Here is a 20,978-nt window from a genome sequence, read left to right as displayed (position 1 = left end):
CCATTACATTAACCTATGAGTGACTCAACTCGACAAAGAAACTAATGAGGTAAAAAAGACAAATGTCTTACATGTAAATCATATAGCAAATCATATAGCGTACTCTGGGACTGTCACTTTTGCCTATGTGTATCTTCCCGCACATTTTTTATTAAAATCTAAAGTAAAACCAATTTAATTTTTTTCTTCAAACATGATTTCAAAACTTAGAGATGTATTCGATACTTGCTGAAAATAATTATTGCTACTGGTCGATATTGTAAAGTTTATCTTCATCTTCGAAAATTTACTACTTACTTTCTTAGTAAAACTTAAAAATTGTTGACACAATTTTCAACAAAATCAGCTGAAATACTAGCGTTTATTGTGACAAGCATGCAGGTTGCGAATAGATGTTGTATTAAGGTTGGGGACTTCAAATATTGATGCAAAAAGTATTAAATAATCGTAATTTGACAAGCAAGCAACAGGTGCTAAATTTTCTCAGAAGTAAGTTAGCCCTGCAAGATAACGCCCTTTCGGAGGCGATATCATTATCAGGTCACAGGCGTGAAAACATCACCAAGATACTGTACACGAATTGAGAAACAAATTCCATTAAATGACCTCTATTGGTATCTGATGGATAATCCTACATTTCTTTTGAGATTTAAAACACATGCATATTGCTTTCATTACATTATATAAATAATATCATTCTCCTCAGAAAGGAATTCACAAATGTTCATAAGTTTTCTCGAACCCAACAAGTGTACAGTTTGTCAAATTATACTGACCATTACACTTCCCCACAATGAAATATCGAAACAAGAAGTGTCGACAACCTGTGACACCGTAGGATGTCAGTTCTTATTTATTAAAGCATTCTTGTTCCGTATTTCGAGACTGACCTAATCTGAAATTAAATTTAGGTCATACATGGATTCCATGGCTACCAATGACCTATTTCACTCCTTGTACGATACACCCGTAATATGTAAACAAAACACAGACATATATGATAGCTCAGCTTGTCGGGTTTATTGATATAAATGCAATTCGGGCCAGTGAGCATGCGTAGACAAACATAGCTACTTACAGAAACTTGTTGAAAGCCAAACGAACGTTCATTACGCCACACAATTGGCGTCAAACTTGGTTCACATTTTAGAGAATTCCGTTTCTATCAATTAGCAAGGTAAGTAATTGTATGTGATGTTTTTTGTGCACACAAAATTGAAAAAACACGTTATCAGTTAGTTTCCTTTTGGATTCATGCTCAAAACTAACTGCTTATATTTGCTCGACAGAGAAATCATTGTCCAAAACCATTTAGCTATATATGTCTTCAACTCAAAAACCGGTGGATTAACAATTGGGCGATTATTTGCAATTTGAACGTAACCGTACACACAGCTGCAAGGGATTTAAAGAGGCTTAAACATATATACGCTCAGATACACATTAAAGTAACACAGATTTAAGAAGGGAGACCGGATACTTATTTGTAATGTACATATAGTTGTCATTATTTTGGGTTCGCCATTTATCGTTAACATGTGACAGGTTTGGACAAACATAGAGATCTGTTAGTAGTTAACAGTAAGAGTGGTGAGTAGATAATAGTAAGAGTGGTGACTGAAAGTAAGTTGCGACCTTTTCTGTTTAGAGGAAATTCTAATTTAGTTTGGGCGATGATTTGTGCTAAACATTGCTTTTTATTTAACGCTTTGCTGACGAATCTTTAACATCTTTCTTCCCTCACCAAAAAATGCGAATGGTGTAGATTGATTTTAACAGGTCAAACACTGCTTTGTTTGCAAATATATTTGAAGTGTTTACATGAAATGTACTGACAATACAGTTCACCTTACATTTCACAGCACATTAAATTTTCTGGAACGACATTTTAGAGATTCTCAAACTTCCATTGTACATCATGTTCGTGTCCAACACGAAAAGAAAAAAGAGGCATTTTCTTCTAGTTTGTTCATAAATGGGGGTTGGAGGTTTCGGTGGAATTATTTACAATTTCATTCCCTCCAAAGAACTGTTACTCCAATTTATTCAGAAGTCATCTACACCTAGCCACTTCACACTTAGCATAAGACGCCACTTAGCATAAGACGCCACCGAACCATAATAAGGGTTTGAATTTCATTTCAAAAAGACGAGAAATGTTATATAAGCAAATATGAAGTTTTGAAGCTCTTTTTGATCTATTATTTCCCAATAGGCTTAACCAGGGTCAAGCTGCCATTTTTATTCCAAATATTGATAAATTACAGGTACCCTGTTTATCAAATTTTAAGTAAAACGTGACCCTGATATTTATTCTGGATTATGAAGGAGACTAGCGTTTCCTTGGGGAAGGGTTCAAATCAAACACTTTTGTTTCTAGGCTCATATATGCTCGAATTTCCGCCAATGTTTATTGTGTAAATTGCAAATGTTGTTCATTACATTGACCCAGACAATGCAAGTGATGTTTAATTCAAGCATCTTTATATTTGATGTAAGTTGTATCCTTGACTACGAAAAATAATAGTAAAATACCTTGTTCATCATCATCATCATCATCGTCGTCGTCGTTGTCGTCGTCGTCGAAATTGCGTTGTGCATTCTATAATCCCAGAGCATTTCAAAAATGTTCCCAAGAATATCCGTTAGAAGTAATTTTTCTAAATATTGAGATTTTATTTATATATAAATGGATCTGACATTTGAAATTCCTTTTGAATATCAGGATCAACAATAATTCAACGAAGATGATCGGTTTTAGCCTTATTGTACTAACAGGTAAGTCTGTGCTGAAAGTGAGTATTCTTAGCCAAGAAAATGTTTTGAAAATTTAATCACATTTAATCATATGTAAATATTACCTCTGTGAGATAGTTATTTTAATTCTAGTGATTCAAACGAATATATATTTTCGAGAAACACGTTTTTGCAGACACGGAGCATATGTACATATATATATTCCTAAATGCCCGTCTCGCTTTTGCCTTCTTTGTCAGTCGGCAAGTCATTCATTCAGTCAGTCAGTCAGTCAGTCTGTCTGTCTGTCTGACTGTCTGTCTGTCAACTTCCTTTATTCCAATCGTTTTGGTATATGCAAACCTTCTCACATTATGTAAAATGATAATAATTGCAAAGTTGAAATAATGTCATTTCTTTGGCAACATATATTGGAAATGAGGTGAAAACAGTGGCGAGATAGGTAAATAACTGATTCGTCGACCGTAGTGTCACTATAGTAATGGCTTTGAGACATTTCTTGGTTATCGATAATTTAAGCCCACTATGTTTAAAAAATATGCGTTCTCTCTCTCGTGACACTAGTAATGTCTGGTTTTTGTGACGTCATGGCGTTATCCAGCAAATGTTATGAGTGTGATGTCAGCAACTACACAGAAACTGGTGACTTCAACTGTTATAGCAAGTTCAAGAACCCATCATATGAATCCAGCTGCGGCGATGATGAAATATGCATGGTAATTTTTCATAATGCAATATTGCTAACATTTGGTTCATTTAAACATTGCAAGGACGACTATTTGTGGTAAGACAACTCCGTTACAATGATCAGGAAGCATATTGACATGACTAGATAACATCAACCAAAACTAAGTAAAATGTGAGAAGATTTTGTAACTGGAATTATTTTTTCATCTATGGGGGTACGTGTGTTACATTCAAACATGCCATATCACTTCGGTCTAAAACCAGTATTGCTTCAACTTAAGGAAGTACGCTACTCAAAACTGAAAGAATTGAAGTTTTGCTCAAACTTCGCTCAGTGAAACCTTCAACCATTCACTTGCCAAATAAAAGAAACAACAAAACACAATCAGGGGTCATCGTGCAAAGTTTGGTACAAAAAAAATTACCCGACATTTACCGTTATCTGCAATTCAAAATGGCCGCCGTTTTGGGGTAAATGAAATTTTCCATTTTCGAAGAATTAAGACGGCTTTACGCTAAAAGCCCCCCACATATTTGAGAGTCCAAATACCAGTCCCCTTGGCGCATCCTACCTTAAAAGTGTGTTTTTTCTGTTGATGTAGATATTTTTTTGTAAAATACACTCTTCTTTCTTCGTTACAGGTGTCGTCACTGTACGTAACTCAATCAAGAATCTGGTATGGCGTCACCAGGAGTTGTGTGGGTCGCATCGACTGTTACCATGGTTGCTTACGTGGTGCTGTTCCATACACTGAAGGTAAGACCAAGGAAAAAATGACAGCGACACAAAATATCGTGACGTAATGATAACGCCCTCTATAACGTTACACAGTATGATGACTAACGATGAACTCAAGAAAGTAAATAAAAGGTATAAATGTGCCTTTGACAGTCAAAACATGTCAAAGCGGAATGATCTCAAAACTTACTTCGTGTTACGAAGATGGTGAAAGCAAAGAGAATAGTGTGTTCGGGCTATAGGGGTACTAATTACGTAGCAATCCGCGTCACAGGAGGAAGTAGTTATCGATGCCGACGAAGGCTAATAGATAGGAGAGAAAACGCTTATTATTTTCTTTCCTCGGTGATCGAGCATTGGTGTTTTCTGTGCGATATATTTGTGTGCCTAGCTCCAGTATTTGAATGCGCTTTCTTTTACCAGGGTTGTGTCATGCAGTCTAAAGGTACATCCATGGTTAAACAACAACAACAACAACAACAACAACAACAACAACAACAACAACAACAACAACAACAACAACAACAACAACAACAACAAATGATGATGATGATAATAATAATGATAATAACAACGACAACAACAACAATAACAATAATATTATAATTACTATTATTAAAATTGTTTTTTGCATTGTTGTTGTTATTATTATTATTATAACAACTAACAGAAATTACAAACAGACACAAAAACAAAATTACCTGATTGTTTCACAATATGTTGTTTACTGTTGTGCTTTGCATATAACTAAACAGGAAGTTCGATTCCATTTCAAACTGTTGTATATTTTTTGATGTTTTACAGACAATGAAATTTGCACTTCATGCTGTGACGGTGACCTGTGTAATACGGATTCCGGTGTTGCTGACATAACATATAACGTGTTGACGTTCATCCTTCCTCTGGTATTGTTAATTGTCAGTGTGCAATCAGGGATGTAGTCATGGAAAATGAGATGTAATCGTCTTGTTCCATTGAAGAAGGTTATTCAATACTTTGAAAAGTAGGCATTTACTTTGATCTGTATCCAAGGAAAACCACGCAAAAATAATGAAAGTGCACTGCACTGCGCTGCAGGAAGTCGAAATTTTCAGACTGTTTGTATGCTTCCTTGTAAACGCTGTTAACATTGCATCATAAGTAGATGCGAATGGGGGGGGGGGGGGGCAAATATCAATACGAATATTGCATGTTGTATTTAGCTATGTTGCTACACTACCTTATCAAAATCAGAAGCAGAAATGGCGACGTTTCCAACTTTGCCTGTTGTTTTTTGTTCTCGTTCGCTGATGGTCGTCTATCAGGTAACGAGAAACAGCAAAGAATAAGCAATATGTAAACGTCACCATCTCTACATCTGATTTTAATCAGTTTTAATATGAGTGAGTTTTCATAACATTTTAATCGCTCTTTTAATTACAACTCCACCAGCAGAAACTTTGGATATTTTGAAATTTTTGTTCAGCTTTTAAAATACGGTATTGTCTTTTTTATACCTTTAATTACGTCGAAATGCCTATAATTGAATTATCAATATCGGCCCATGTCAGCAATATATTCAATTCTATTGCTGTCAAGTAGGCTTAATCATTCAATTGTCAGTGATAATATATCTTATTGCATTGAATGAAGGTGATGCATTGTTTTTATAGGACTGAAAACTAAAACTTAATCAAAAGTTATTACTATTTCCCCTACCTGTTTGTTCTCCCATTCTTGGGAAAAAAGTAAAAAAAAGCTATAAAAAGATGAAAGAAAAATTTTATGTACACTAGGTATATAATTGTTTACGTTTAGTTTTGCCTATTACCTCTTAAGGTAGTATGCACCTCGAAAGTGAAAGACTTATCTTTTGCTCAAACTTTCCTCTTTGAAACCTTCAACTCTTTTCTTACGCACTCAATACCGATATTTGAAATCCAAAATCGCAGCCATCACTGTGTAAACTCTAGGGGGATTCGATTTTTTGTCACTTGAAAATGTATGTTGGCTTTCCATGTTTTTCAAAAGACTATAAAATATACTTGTTCTCTTTCACTGTAAGTAAGAATATTATGTACATTTTTTGAAAGTTCAAAGAGTATTTGTATCGATCGTGTTTGGTTGGATTCAAGAAGTAGAACATTGAGACATTTCAATATTTTGTTTAATTCGTTATATTTGACTGTTATCTGGTGTGTTGTTGTACTTTCCAAGGCTGGCTCTTGAATTGTCTCCTTGCAAAGGGCCAGTAGGTGTAACTTTTGATTATCTTCAACTCTTTTTTTGTACGTGGATTTCAAGTTCTTGTGACACTCTGGTAAGCACGTTGAAACATCAACTATCAGCTTGAACACAGGTTCTATACACGGAATGTATTGTTATCGTTACATTTGAATTCTAGTCCGGACTAGAATCCACGTCAACAATAACAATGCAGTTTATACATGTACAGGCTGAGTTGACAAGCTGAATACTGTGTATCTCAACATGCTTTGGGGAGTAGAACAAAACAATAAAAACAACCATTATGTGCATCCCTGCTGTTCATCTCCCGGATCAGAGCTGACTGTCACCGATTGTCTCACTTTGTTCATTCTCGCTTCGACCTTTGGTATGAAATTCCACAAGACGGATTTATTGTTGATCAAAAATTTACTTGATTGATGAATCAAGGCAAAGAGAAAATAGTAAACAAAGATATCAATCTTCCTCTTTACCATAAAATGCCACACGACTTCACAAACATACGTGTCCGTTTGATTTCTGTCATCACTTTCCGATATATTGTCTCTGCCAAAGAAGTCGGTGCATTAATGTGCGTGTGATGATGATTGAGTGTATAGGTACTGGTATAACAACATGACCACCCTGCCTTGATGGGTGCACTTATACAGAATCAACGTATTGTTAATTAGTCTTGCCTCGAACTTCCACTTGCGGTACATTTAATCTTGGAGAGAGCAAATTGAACCACGAACGGCTTCCTGGGAAACTTCAATAGTTGTGCACACTTTGCTAACTGTGAATACAGCAAGCATTCAGGTGATTGCTCTACTATAGTGGAGGCTATTTTCGTTAGCCCCCCTTCAGGCTCTCTCACTAACATAGTTAATGCACTACAACGTACGGATCAATACTCCCAGTGGTGAAGCTACTTGTCTTGAACTGAAGCATCCCATCTACAGGCTGCTGAATCTGGTCAGATCTCGTGTTACCTGCGCCCCAGTAATCTCGTTAAGAGCAAGCCAAGTTTCGATGAGTTGAAGTAAGACTTTTTGAATAGGAAAGTCTAGGGAATTCCTATATCTGCCCAATTTCTACCGCTGGCTGCGCGCTCTGCACGAAAATCTTTCGTGTGCGCGCAGCCAGCGGTAGAAATAATGGAATAGAGCTGGGAAATGACCGGCACTACTTTTCCAGCGCTATTGCTCAAATTCTGAATCGTCTTTTAAAGGTGGAAAACTTAAATTCACCTAAAACATTGCCAAAATTATATACCAAACATACTAAATCATAATTATCAAATGTGTCATAAGTCACAACATCATGTGTCTACAACTCATTCAGATAGCACCATTTATAGGACAATGCACAAAAATATTCATTGGTTTTTTTCACTTTGATTTATACTGAATATGTATAAGTAAGACAACGTCAGTAACATACCAAAGTATGTAATGCTTGTACTCCCTGGAAGTAGATTTTATGACTAAAAGTTACCGATAAAATTTATAATAATTAGTTGAAGAGGCATGTATGAAAACATCTGACGACCTTACAAGCAATGGTTAAAGCACTGATCCTGAAAATTATGCAGAGATAAGTTGTGACTTGATATACATAAAAAAACATATAAAATTAATAGTGTGTTGTGAAAATGAACCGGCACTATTTACCTAATATATCTACAAAATAAACATAAAAACGGTATGACCAGCAGTTCCTGAGTTTTGGCGCCCTAGTACCCTAACATTTTCAAGCTCATTTGCCCATTTTTTGCACACGAAAGATCTCCTGAGTAATGGGAAGTCTTCAACCAACGATGCATCTCTGCAAATGCATCTGCACAAAATATTGAAGGGACAAGTGTAGCAGTTTTGGTCATTATATATAAATACATACATGCATAAACATTCGTCTGTTTGGATACTTAAATCCTATTGTCATAGATAAATGACAAAATGGGAGCTAAAAAGTGGTGTAACATGAGAAGACTCTTGCCCTCACAATATCAGAATATTGCCCGGAAGGGGACGCAATTGAATTTAGTCCACATTTTCTCTGCACGTAATGTGCAGTCATGAACTGGTAGCATGTAGAAATGCATGCCAACTTTAACATCCATCTAAATTAACTGTATTGTAATCACACCAGTCACTACAAAACAATGTTGTCTGTATTTTTTTTATGTTTGACCAAAAATTTGCAAAGCAGTGCAGTATGAGCATATAGAAATAGAGATGTTCATGATGAAAAGTCTCTGCATCTGTCCTTTGAGTTTACAGCTCATGGCACTAACAATACTGTCATCGTGAGCACAATCCTTTGGGAAGGCAATATATCTTTATCTTGTCATTGATGTCCTGTGTTGTACTGAAAGTTAGATAGAGTAACGGAGTGTTGAATGAATGAAAGGCATGAATTTTATTAGTTACATATGCATCAATCCTTAATTAATTAATTAGTTGATGAATTTATAAGTCAACTGATAAATATTCTTTCAATGCACGAGTGATTTATTTGAAACTTGACTAGCACATATCTGTGTACGTAGCTGCATTGCCCACCATGCAAAGTTATACACACTTTGAATAATGAATACATTTTTGTAAGAAATCAAGCAATCAACGTGCCATGCTAAGGGTCAGCTTTAGAAACCCTGTAGACATGATGAAAATAATGTAAAAATAATAGTTAAAAGTGACACATTGTGAAATAGTGAAAGACACTGACACAAATCTGACATTTATATTGCAGTTTAATGAAATATGTATATTTCATAACTTCACATAGAAATGTACACATCAAATAAGGAAGACTTATTTAACAAACATGCACATTAATTATGCATGCTAATTTTGTTTTCTTTGGACATTTACCCACTTGTACACCTTCATATTCAATCATTAGCATATTTACATTTTTGAGGGGAAAAACAATGTTTTAGGTGGAGTTAATCTCACAATAGCTTCTAAAATCTGCCATGAACTTGCTCCATTTGATCATTTTTTTATATGTGTAAAACAAAACCTATATTTACCATATACTGAGTTTAACCAAATGAAGCATATACTTCTAGAGGCACAATAATGATTTTTTGTAATTATTGGTCTGTGAGCAGATACTGATATAACTGAATCTTCAAGAAATAGAAAACTGACAAATGATGATACCTAAAAATAATGGATTTATCCATTTATAATGGATTACACTCCATACAAACGGTTGCTTTTTGTAACTTTAGTTCTAATATAAGACAATGGATGAAGATTTGACAGAATCTTATAGGATGTTAATCACAGGTGGTTTTTAGTTTCCTTTTACCCTGAAGCAGAATTTTTTGTGTTCGCAAACTGTCGGATAATTGCTAAAATATCTAATGTTAACACTGTACCACCAAACATATAAATAAATACTTCTCAATGGCAGAATCATTGTATGTGGCTGTATTTGCTCACCCAAAAAATGATAAAAAACACCCTGTATGGTTATTGACAGAACCATATCTACCATCAAATGATGATAAGTCTGATCCAAGAAGATCTGTGTAACATTTATGTCAGTATGTAACAACCAGGTCTGAAGGAAATGTTACACATCTATATTAAACAACAACTTTGAAAGCACAAGCTGTCAAGAATATATACATGGATATATATGGAGTAATCTTCGTTCACTTTGCCAAATAAAAAACAGGTTGGAGTTGGTTACGCAAATACAAAATTAACATGATTGTAGAAGTTTACTTGCTGTGCAAGCGGAACCTCATTACACACCCTTTATCTGCTAGATGTTTCCTGCCTTCGACTGCAAACTGTTCTGAATATGACACTTAAAGGGGCAGATTTGTTATCAGCATTATCTGACTAACTGTAAACAATTTTCAGAAGGGAACAAAGGATTTAAATCACACATATAGTTTATGTCAACAAGCACTGACGTAAGAACCAGGGCTTGAGGACTGCCCCTTTAAAACTGGTACATTGGGAACATAACAGCATGCAACAATGCACAATACAATTAAGGATGACTATGTTTTCAGGGGAGATTAAAACTGCATCGAACTTCACAAGTTGTGCCAATTGTACAGATAATTATTCCACATCAGCAATTTTTAAAGTGAAGTTTGCATGGATAACAGTACGCTAACAGATAAAGCCACAATGCTTGCAGAACACCCAGAATTTACACATTATAGGTAGACAAAACACAAATATATCTATGAACTGCATCACACGATGAAGGTCAGCAACACCACAACCATCTATAGCTGAATATGGAACATGAGCTGTCAGTTGTGGTTATGTACAGGCATTCTACAATGTGGACAGTGTTAGCAAATGTTCTGAAAGGCAACATTTGAGAGGCGGTATTAATGATACATTGCAGTAAGTGTGCCACCATTATGTCGTTTGTCTGTGGCATGCATGACATAGTCAGTTTGTGGTGATACCTCGTCTTGAATTTTGCCTTCTGAAAAATTGGCAATGTTCATCAAGAATGCTATTTTGTGTAACCTTATTTAAAAATTGCTTGGAGCACTCTCATTTAAGTATATAAATAAATAATTGACCAAGCCTGCCATGTATTGGTCCAGCCATTTGATACATGCATGTACACCATCTGATAAGAGTTACATGCAAATTACACAGAGCAAACCATGAAATCTCATTTGTCATTTTCTCACAAAATGTTTGTATCCATGTCATGAAATTTAAGTATACTTAATCTGCTGTTGAGTGTACATCACAAACTAACAAAATGGGCACAGCAAACTGTTCACTAATGGTGAAAGCAATTTGTGAAACATGATGTCACTACCTGTGAATGAATGAATGAATGAATGTATGAATAATGGAATGAATGAATCACCACTCATGATTTTGTAGGTAAAACCAAATGCAATGTGAATTGCAACTAATGATTTTGAAGCAAAATTGGAATATGTACACAAAACTGTTTGACCATAGCTTGTAAACACTTGAATATAAGTAATGATGTCTGAGTCACTTGCGCTTAGGTAGATGTATAGAATGATTTGAACATTCTCACCTCTGCATTTATTTCAACTGCAAAGTAAATTTTTGGTCTCGAACAGCATCATACATAAACGTCATTATACTGTTTTAGATTGGATGTGTGAATATGAACATATGTACTTTTGAAAGCAGGTACTTCACAGAAAGCTATACGGAGAATGATTGTTTCCATGGTGTTTAAAATTCACTATGTAAGCCAGTGTAATGCAATGAAAGATCTGCATGTACTATAGATAAAAGATATGTAATATTGGCTTTCAAGTTGATTAATAACACAATGAATGAGAAATTGTCAATTCTGTATGAGGTGCATGACTCTTTGCCAGAAAATAAAATTTATAAAATGAAAGGTCTTATTGATGAAGAGTTTTACACTGAAACTTAAAAGAGTTACCAAATAAAACATTATGAAAGATACAGTAGTAGCAATTTTCGTGTACGAGTTTCATTTGGGTGAACCTAAAACTTACTTTGTTTAAAAATGCTTGTCTTAGGCCAAAAAAAAGAAATGTTTCTGGTCAGGTCTTTCTTTAAAAAATGGTGCGGCGACGCGCATTTTTTTTTTTTTTTTTTTCCCTCAAGGGAGGGAGGAGGGTCAGTTTCATAGTTTTATCAATGTAGTCACATATATACTGTTCATGCAGTCATTTATCATGCCCCCAAAGAATTTTCATTTTCTCTTCAGCCATTTTGGTTTGGTGTCAGCCGCGCCCGCCAGCCACAAACAGAAAAAAAAGGGTGACGCGCTGTTGTTTAAGTGACGCGTGCGCTGACCAGAAACATTTCTTTTTCTTTTTTTGGCCTTAACAACTATGTGTTTTGACATGTTATATTTGTGTATTTGTCGTATTTTTAACAGACAAGTGGTTTGGTGTATTTCACCATCATCCTACTGACAATCCACATTGCAGCAAATTTTTTAAAGAAACAGTGATATGAATAGGCAAGACCAAGGTCAGTCTTCTGCATTTGTTATCTTCTCAAATAGGATACAATGAAGTTAGACTTCCCATACAATATAATAACATCCAACATTTTACAATTATCTTAAAATTCATGTCCATGCAAGTATGCAGTGATATGATAAGTATTCCACGCAAGAAGTTCACGACTTATATTTCATGTGAACAATTTGGAAAGCATTTATAGTCTTGCTGATGTACACAGAACTGTATGGAGGTATTGGAAACATGTATAGAATCTGGACAGGACACCCTGTTGTCCAGTGGTTATGATTTCTTTTGTTCAGCGCCATGTCCTTAACCCTTTGAATCTGGCCCTTAATGACCTTTGACACCATGCAGAGATCGCACCCTGAATGATGGAAATCATTTTGACCTTTGACACCATGCAGAGATTGCACCCCTGAATCATGCAAATCCTTTTTACCTTTGACACCATGCAGAGATCTTACTCCTGAACAATACAAATCATTTACAAGGTAAAATCTTTGAGATGGGAGACAAAAGAATTATACCATATATCTTGTCAAAAGGTTCAGTAAATGCCTGTAATAGATGACGACTCACTTGGAAAACTCAATTTTATAACAAAAAATTTACATGGAGCGTTTAAACAATTCTTATAAGTGTAAATCATACAATGGTTAAAATTTTCACCTGTAAATGTCGTTTCGTAATATTGCTAAGTAATTTTTCTCTGGAAACAAATTGTTAACAAGCATTGCAATTAATTTTGACGTGTCCCTCAGAGAGTGGGCAGGGTCTGTGACAAATGCACTGGCTAAATATGCGCTGTCACGCAATGACATGTAGTGTTTATTGTTCCGTAGGGATTCCAAAGTTGCAAGTGCCTGCTGTGCTTTGGGTGTCGGGTGGACATTCGGCTGATTTGGTAAGGGCGCCCTCTGGTGTTTGCTGATAGCCGCAGGTGCATGTGGCTGGGTTCTCAGGTAGGAATTGCCAGGTGTCTGGGCTAGCAAGAATGCTTGCAAACTCCGGCAGATGAGGCGAATCCTTAAACATATGCAAGAAAAGAAAAATGTAAGAGCGATATCAACAAAAGCTATAGCCTGTGAATGACTGTTTTATGATCACTTTTTTCTCATCCATAAAATTCTTCAACATTATTTTTATGCAAGCTGGATGAAATGACATATCGTTTTAATCATAAAGAATACAGTAACATCCAACATATTTCACAATTCATAAAATAAATATCCAAACATCTCAAAGTGCCTATTAGTTTTCTGAACATTCATTATAGATTTTACTAAACATCATGCAGATAGGGAGCCTTTCATAAGGTACACCGATGACATGACAAGATAATCACCTAAGTGATAGATTTGATCTCCTCCCTAGGCCGATTGCTCCCAGCAACCCTGATGAGTCCTTGTCCTCTCCAAGCACATTCAATGCTGGGGCTAGGTTGTTGATTGTCCTGATTACGTAGTGGTGAGGGGCACCGTAATCAACCTGTCTAAGACACAGCTCAGCTGCTTTGGCCCACCACAGTATCAGTTTACTCTCATTCCCTGGGCTGTTTGCACGGAAAGACAAAAAATAAATATCATTAGACATGTCTCAGGAGAACTTCACAGACTTCTGTGTTTCTCTTCTGCCAAAAGTGGGCCATGTTCCTTCTGCTTGAAAATTGGGGTGATTTGGGTCTGACTTGGGGACCATAATACATTATGTAAATTTTAATTATGTAAATTGTCAATACTCTGTATATAGCTACATCTAAAGCACACCTCTGTGTCTATTTTGAGGATAATCTGTTTGAGGAAGAGGATTTTTCCCTGCAGCATGGAGAAAACAGTGAGACTTCTATGAAAGGCTTTGATGAAAGGTCTTTTTCTTTCATACACCAAAAAAATTTGGAATGACTTCACCTAAGACTATGCCAGCTCTTTAGTGTCTTTTCTAGGTGACTGGGTGCCGTACTTTGTGAGTTTGAATCCGATGAACTGAATTTAATCAGTATATTAAGAATTATTTCACTCTCTTTTAAGTTGACATGCGCACAGAGATGAGTCTAGATATTGATCTTCATTATCAGGGTCAAAATATTAGAAAGTACACCTTGACTCACACAGTCATTTTGTACCACAGGGTCTGTACACTAAAGTCTACTAAAACTAAAAGATTGTCAGCATTTTTATGAGTGAGTTACAGGAATGGCTAAACTTGTAACAAAAGCATTACCCTGGTTTTGCATACGTGGTCCACTCAACAATTTTAGTGAGGATATTCAGTTCATCATTGAGATTCTGACACGACGGCAGTTTTTGCAAGACATATGCGTACAGTGTGAGATAACTCCCATTCTTCAAACTTTCTTGAAGGAACTCTTCGTGGGTGAGTTCAGGAACCTGAAGTTTTTCTAAGACGTTGCTCCAGCCTCCGAATTGACTGAGATCAATACCTGTGAAATATCAAACCCACACATCAATGGAAAGCAATGTTGCAAAACTACTGTGTTCGAAAAGAAAATTTCCACAACTGTGGTGCGATGTCTCTTATTATATCATACCAGTATATTGATGGCACAAATATAGTGATCTGATTGGCTAAGATGTAATAATAGCTGTGCTATATTTGCAATATCTTACCTAGAGAAAATTTCTTTGTTTTTGATGTTTCAAGCCTGAATTTCAATTTACTGTTATGATATATTGGCAGTAAACCACACAAGCAATTGGTATACAACTCAGTTTTGACAAGTTTACTATCTCTTGTGCATATTCTTTACATCATGAACTGGTCAAAATCTTGTGGTATGCAATGTAGTTTATTGTTTAACCAATCGCTGACAACCTGGGTATTCATGCATTTGAACTTGAGAAGCAGTGATTGATACACAAAATGGGAATGGGAAGAATTCACAGATATTGTCTCATTATTTATGTGACAAAAATGTATAAGAGATAAATGGTTAGCCACATTTAAAGCCTGTCAACTTTGCTAATGTTCAGCATAAAATTAATCCATTTGACCACTGAAATTCTTTTTAATCTTTCTGGGATTATGAGTGTTCACTCTTTCACTTCTACTTTGCTGTATATGGGCTGATCCATCCTTTTGAAAACATTGCAGATGTTTCAATATCTGGTAGTGAAGAGTTCAAAATGGATGGTACTAATAAATCAAGGACCGTAAAAGTTTGAGAGTGTTTTCACAAAAAACCTGCAGGTAATTTCAGAGACATGTAACCAACTTACAGTATTTGTAACGGCAGATCTTACCGGAATTGAAATAAGAATCCATACAAGCTTCCACAATAACACTCATATCCTTCAGAGATGCAAGTGTTCTGCAAGCCGCAGTGATGCAGGGCAGCAACAGCACACTGCAGGAGTTACTCTCAATCCAATCTAGCAGTGTCTTCTTCACTATCTCTATGGCTCTGCCAGTTGGTGAACAGTTATTGAGCAGATTGAGAATCTCTACAAGGAGATCCACTGATTCCAGTGCCATGGCATTTGTATCTACAGCTGTAAAATTACAAACATTTGAGTATTAAAAGATACCTTTTTTGATCCCAGAGTCTGCAAATCTAATATGAAATTTTGTAATAAAACATGCAATGCCACACATTTTGAGTTAAATGTATACACATTTTTCCACATACAAAACCACGTCGTCCAAAGTACATGTAATACCTTGTCCATGCCACTTCACCCCAAGTACCACCTTGTACCCAAAGCATAGTATGATCATACTATCACCTTGTTCTATAACCGCAATGTATCATAGTGTTGTTTTTAAATGCAGCTTGGAAGCATTATTGTGTCAGGACATTTTGGCTACCATGAACCATTTATTCTTGCACAAAATGTAACTGACTAAAAGTTACCACTGCTGCCTCGCACACAAATGTGTGATGTCATTTTCTAGAAATGTGAACACTCTCATCTTCAGTGGCGGGATGATAGATAGGTGATGAAAACTTAATAATAAACATAGGGCCAAAGTCCCTGAAGCTACTATAGACATGGATACAAAATTAAGTATTTCCTAACTGTATGAAATTATCTCACTAAGGTCATCCTAGGGACATGTAAACCAAATATTAAAGCTGTCTGACCAGCGGTTTTGAAAAAACAAGCGACTCAACAGTTGACAGAGCTCTGCTGTGTTATGTAGAGAATAACCTTTTGTGACACATGTATTGATGAAGAAGGAGGATATCTTTGATAGCTCATTTCAGGATGGCCTGACCGAAAATGGAAAAAAATTCCGTAAAAATGCAGATTTGCATATTTCATTATATTAGTCTATAATAGCAAATAAATGAGAGTTAATTACATTCTAATTAAAGTAAACAAGACTTGCTTAAATCAAGATTTACGTCATAAAAAAACAGCATATCTGTCAGGTTATAAAGAATCTTGAGCTGGTTATCTTTTAATATCAGTACTTTCATCCTATTAACCAAGCACATTTTAACTTTCAAATTAACATTGTAAGTAAGTTCTGTTGAATAAGTTGAGACTGTACGTACTCAGAGAAAGCACACTGAAGAGACAAATGTTTGAAACTTAAGAAGTTCAAGGTCATCAAAAGCATTATAGGAATCATGTTACACTTTCATTGCACTGTTTACACAGATTGCATAATTGCTATAAATAGCACATGAGGAATCTTACAGCAGAGCTTTACCATAAAAACCCTATCACTTTGACCACTCTTATAATTGACCACTCTATTTTTTTCCTCAAAAAGTAATCTTATTTTATCCTTACCAAGTCAACCATAAATGGAAATTAGAACTTCCTCTATCTCTATTTATTTGACCACCCTATCATGACAAACTATTGTGAGCAAATTCTTTAAGATAACATAAATGGTGGTTCAGAATATATCAAAGTTGGGATTCAGGAAAGTTGCCTTTACATGTTTTAATCCTCAATTCACTATGAACTGTCAAAAACAGTTGAACTTTCTGATAATTCCACACTAAATTTATTTTGGCTTTGATGATTTCCTAATTAATTCAATTATTTAAAATCATATTAATTATTTTTTTCTGGGTGAATTGATAGGGTTTGTACAGTACAAGAATTACATACAATGTAAGTCAAACTTTGACCAAAAATGACAAAAAAATTCCTTAAAAATACACATTTGCATATTTCATCACAATTTGAACAAATCTAAGTTGGGTTACCCTAGGGACCTGTATACCAAATAACAAAGCTGTCTGACCAGCGGTATGAAGAAGAAGATTTTTTACCAAAAACACCTTTTTTGGCATTAATTTGCCTATTTTCAACAATATCAAAAAATTAAAAAAATAGTTTCTCAAAATCATATTTTTCATCTACACAACAAATATCAAATCAGTAAGTACTGCGGTTCTCAAGATATTTGAGTGGACGGACGCCTCACAAACGGACATACATACATACATACATACATACAGACTGACGACGGACGCCGGACGGATACCCATCCCAATAGCTTCTATAGACTATAGTCTATAGTAGCTTAATAATAATAATAATAATAATTTTGGCCATGATAAACTTTGAGGGCATTGTTGGTTATTTCTGCTTTACCGGTTGGCTTGCAATAGATTGGGGCAAAGAGGGGTTGTTTTGAAGGGGTGAAATGGTTTGGGGTGATGTTACTGCTTGGGCGGAGAGGTTTTGATACGAGGTTGTTTTGGTGCAAAGTGGTTATGGTCAGAAATGGTATGGGACGCGCTGGTCTGGTATGAAGTACATGTACAGTACTTTTGGTGCCAAGTGTCTGGGAACCTGTCTCAGATACACACAGACACACAGAACATGATAATGGCATCGGCTTTCTATGGTGCTCTTCAAAACTCCCAGGTCCCAGAGAAAGTAGATGTACATGACATGTTTTATATTGCAATGGATTATTCCAGGTTTATTGAAATGGATGTGAAAGAATGCCTGACACACTCACCAACCGACGCTATTGATTCAATATCTTGCATAAGATCATGGATTGCTATCTTGAAACTCTCAGCTCTAACTTCTTTACTGTGTGAACATTTGCAAATCATCTGTACCACACAGCGAATGTATGAGCATCTCTTCCTGTGGGTGTCTGCACTGACCGTCACATCTTGACGGAACCCTCCGGCTGCCCTCAGCAATCTGACAATGGGAAAGATGGAATATTTCCCTGTAATAACTCTGTGATCAACAAACATGAATCACCCATTGGTTATGGAAGTATGAACTGTAACTGTACATTATTAAAGGTAGAATGTGCATCCGGGATAGATATTCAGACTCTCAAACTTTTACAATTCTTTTCTGATCTACCACTTGTAGGGGTTCATTTTAAAGCTTTTGGTGCAAGAAAACTTTTGACCATCTTAGTTTATCGAATATCAAAAATTATATTTTTCCTCCGCAGAGTTAACACAATTATGGCAGCATCAGTAAATCTTGGGTAATTTGTTTCTCCAGAGCCAAAGTCTGCAACGTGACCACTGATTTGTATTCTTGATTTTGAAAGAGAATGGTTGAAATATTCCTTGAGGAAAATTTGAGAAAAAGTTTAAGTCTTTCACTTTCAAGGCACATACTACATTAAGGCAATATGCAACTCCAAACTGAAAATGAGCAATATTAAACTCCTCTCTCTAAAGCAACACAAATGAGAATCATGTGTGACCATACAAATTTTAGCATTAAAAAAACAAATTTCTTGAAATTTATTGACATTTGATATTCAAAGTTGCTGCAAACACTATGCTAACTATAGTTTGACTTTTGACTTTCACAAGCTTTGACATGAGTCAACACAAATGACTGACAAGCAAAGTATTGTAATATTTGAAAGTCTGAACGTCTGTCCCAGAGGTGCATTCCACCTAAAACATGACATGAAATGTAACAATGTTGTACTATGCTAAATTGATGTCATATTGTTGGACTATAAAGACTGAACATGGAAAGACATGACAAATATATACCATGATATAAAATGTTTGATAGCCTATGTACAGTACAGTATCCCTCTACATGTACCAGGATCTACCCATCTACCTTGCAAAATGTCTATAAACCTGACCCGTCTTTTTAATTTCAAAAATTGATGTCCATTTCATAGCGTAGCCATGTAAATGCTCCAGCATGCATATAATGTTACACCTTTGTCAACTGTTGGTGAAGGTAACACACACATTGCAAATCAACACAGATAGAAAGGCCACAGACACGTTGCCAGCAAGAAGATTCTATATCACTACACTGCATTACCAAAGGATCCCATTCTTTCAGACATCAGATTAGTGTGTACAAGGGAAGTACGATCTCAGCTGTGTTAAAAGAAACATGCCTCCTTGAAAGTGCAGATATCAGATAACACAAGATTTTGTTGAATGGTAAATTTTAACCGTAGATGTCAAGATTTTTGTTTTGAAATCAAAAATCAATTACAACTTAATTTAGAATATTCTTACTGGCTGACAACGACTCAATGTATGTCTGGGAACACATCTGTTTCTAAGCATTGTATTCTGAGGGCAGGACATCAACTACTCAAAGAAGTAACATTTTTTAGCCTGTATGACTCTGCCCTTGCCAAAACTGTGCATTTGAAAGGCTATTAAGGTAGTATGCGCCTCGAGATCTGAGAGTGAAAGACTCAACCATTCTTTCGCCAAATCAAGAAAAAATATCAGGCATCACCAAGGAAATTTTGGTTCTGGGGAAACAAATTACTGAACATTTACTGATATTTGAAATTCAAAATGGCCGCCACCCCTGTATTAACTCTTTAGGAACAAAAAAATTCAATTTTTCGAAAAAGTTAATACAGTGAAATTGTTCTTTCTCCAAGATCTTTAAACTGAGTCTGAACAAGTGGTAGACTAGAAAAGATTTGGAAAAATTTGAGTCCGAATATACATCCCTGAGGCACATTGTACCTTAACCCTTTCACTCCCAGTTCCCTGTATACAGGTCCAACTTTACCATAGAAAACAATGGATTTGGGACAAACCATGGTGGTGAAAGGGTTAAATGCATGCTAACAGCACATAAAATACAACAATCTCTACAGATACATGCTGGGTGTTACTAATAAAGGGTGCATTTAATGCATGCTACTTATTACAGGGGAATAGTGCATATTAGGGTCTAGTACACCATTTGTGACACTGTCTATCCAATGCACTAACTATCCTTGCATTTCTGTATATACTGATAGAGTCACCATTTACACATGTGCAAAATACACAATTTACACATATGCAAAATTTGCCATATGCAAAATGGCGGCTATATAATGTTTTCTGTCTGTATGGAAGATATGAATCGGCTGGAACAAGAATTTATCAGTCACTGAGGGGAAGTATTTCAGCCAGGGCAGGAAATACATGAATGTTGATGAATCAAGTACAGGCCTTTTTGAACAGTGGACGGACCATGCAGGGGAGTAACCAAGGTGGTATTTGAAGAACACGAATCTATGTGTACTAGGATCTACAGTGGGAGGGCAGTCTTGAACAAAGGTGCACATACTTTGACCACACTTTAATACGTAGTTACAAAATTTTGAGTAAAGTGTGAGGTCACATTTCGGTTTTCATGGACTAGTGAGGGT

General features: G+C 35.8%; 2 protein-coding genes across 4 annotated transcripts in view; one reads left to right on the top strand and one right to left on the bottom strand.

Moving 5' to 3' along the window:
- Positions 1–1,089: 1,089 nt before the first annotated feature.
- Positions 1,090–6,699, top strand: LOC139124559 (uncharacterized). The gene is made up of 5 exons (XM_070690692.1): positions 1,090–1,177; positions 2,726–2,778; positions 3,322–3,473; positions 4,087–4,201; positions 4,988–6,699. Exons 2-5 carry the CDS (start codon positions 2,748–2,750, stop codon positions 5,122–5,124), a joined length of 435 nt encoding a protein of 144 aa, XP_070546793.1. The 5' UTR covers positions 1,090–1,177; positions 2,726–2,747; the 3' UTR covers positions 5,125–6,699.
- A 2,426-nt stretch (positions 6,700–9,125) lies between these two features.
- The window catches only part of LOC139124785 (ectopic P granules protein 5 homolog), a 53,826-nt gene continuing 41,973 nt past the window's right edge, over positions 9,126–20,978 (bottom strand). For all 3 annotated transcript variants that reach the window (XM_070690896.1, XM_070690897.1, XM_070690898.1), the window contains 5 exons: positions 18,324–18,517; positions 15,635–15,883; positions 14,595–14,814; positions 13,720–13,926; positions 9,126–13,400 (listed from right to left, as the gene is read on the bottom strand). In XM_070690896.1, coding sequence (XP_070546997.1) covers positions 13,040–13,400; positions 13,720–13,926; positions 14,595–14,814; positions 15,635–15,883; positions 18,324–18,517 — 1,231 coding nt within the window. In that variant the 3' untranslated portion in view covers positions 9,126–13,039. The remainder of the gene's footprint in view (positions 13,401–13,719; positions 13,927–14,594; positions 14,815–15,634; positions 15,884–18,323; positions 18,518–20,978) is intronic.

Source organism: Ptychodera flava (assembly GCF_041260155.1).
Source record: "Ptychodera flava strain L36383 chromosome 23 unlocalized genomic scaffold, AS_Pfla_20210202 Scaffold_24__1_contigs__length_23054250_pilon, whole genome shotgun sequence".
In the NCBI taxonomy this organism is placed as follows: domain Eukaryota; kingdom Metazoa; phylum Hemichordata; class Enteropneusta; family Ptychoderidae; genus Ptychodera; species Ptychodera flava.
Note: the sequence above shows the minus strand (reverse complement) of the source record. Positions and strands in the feature narration are given on the sequence as shown.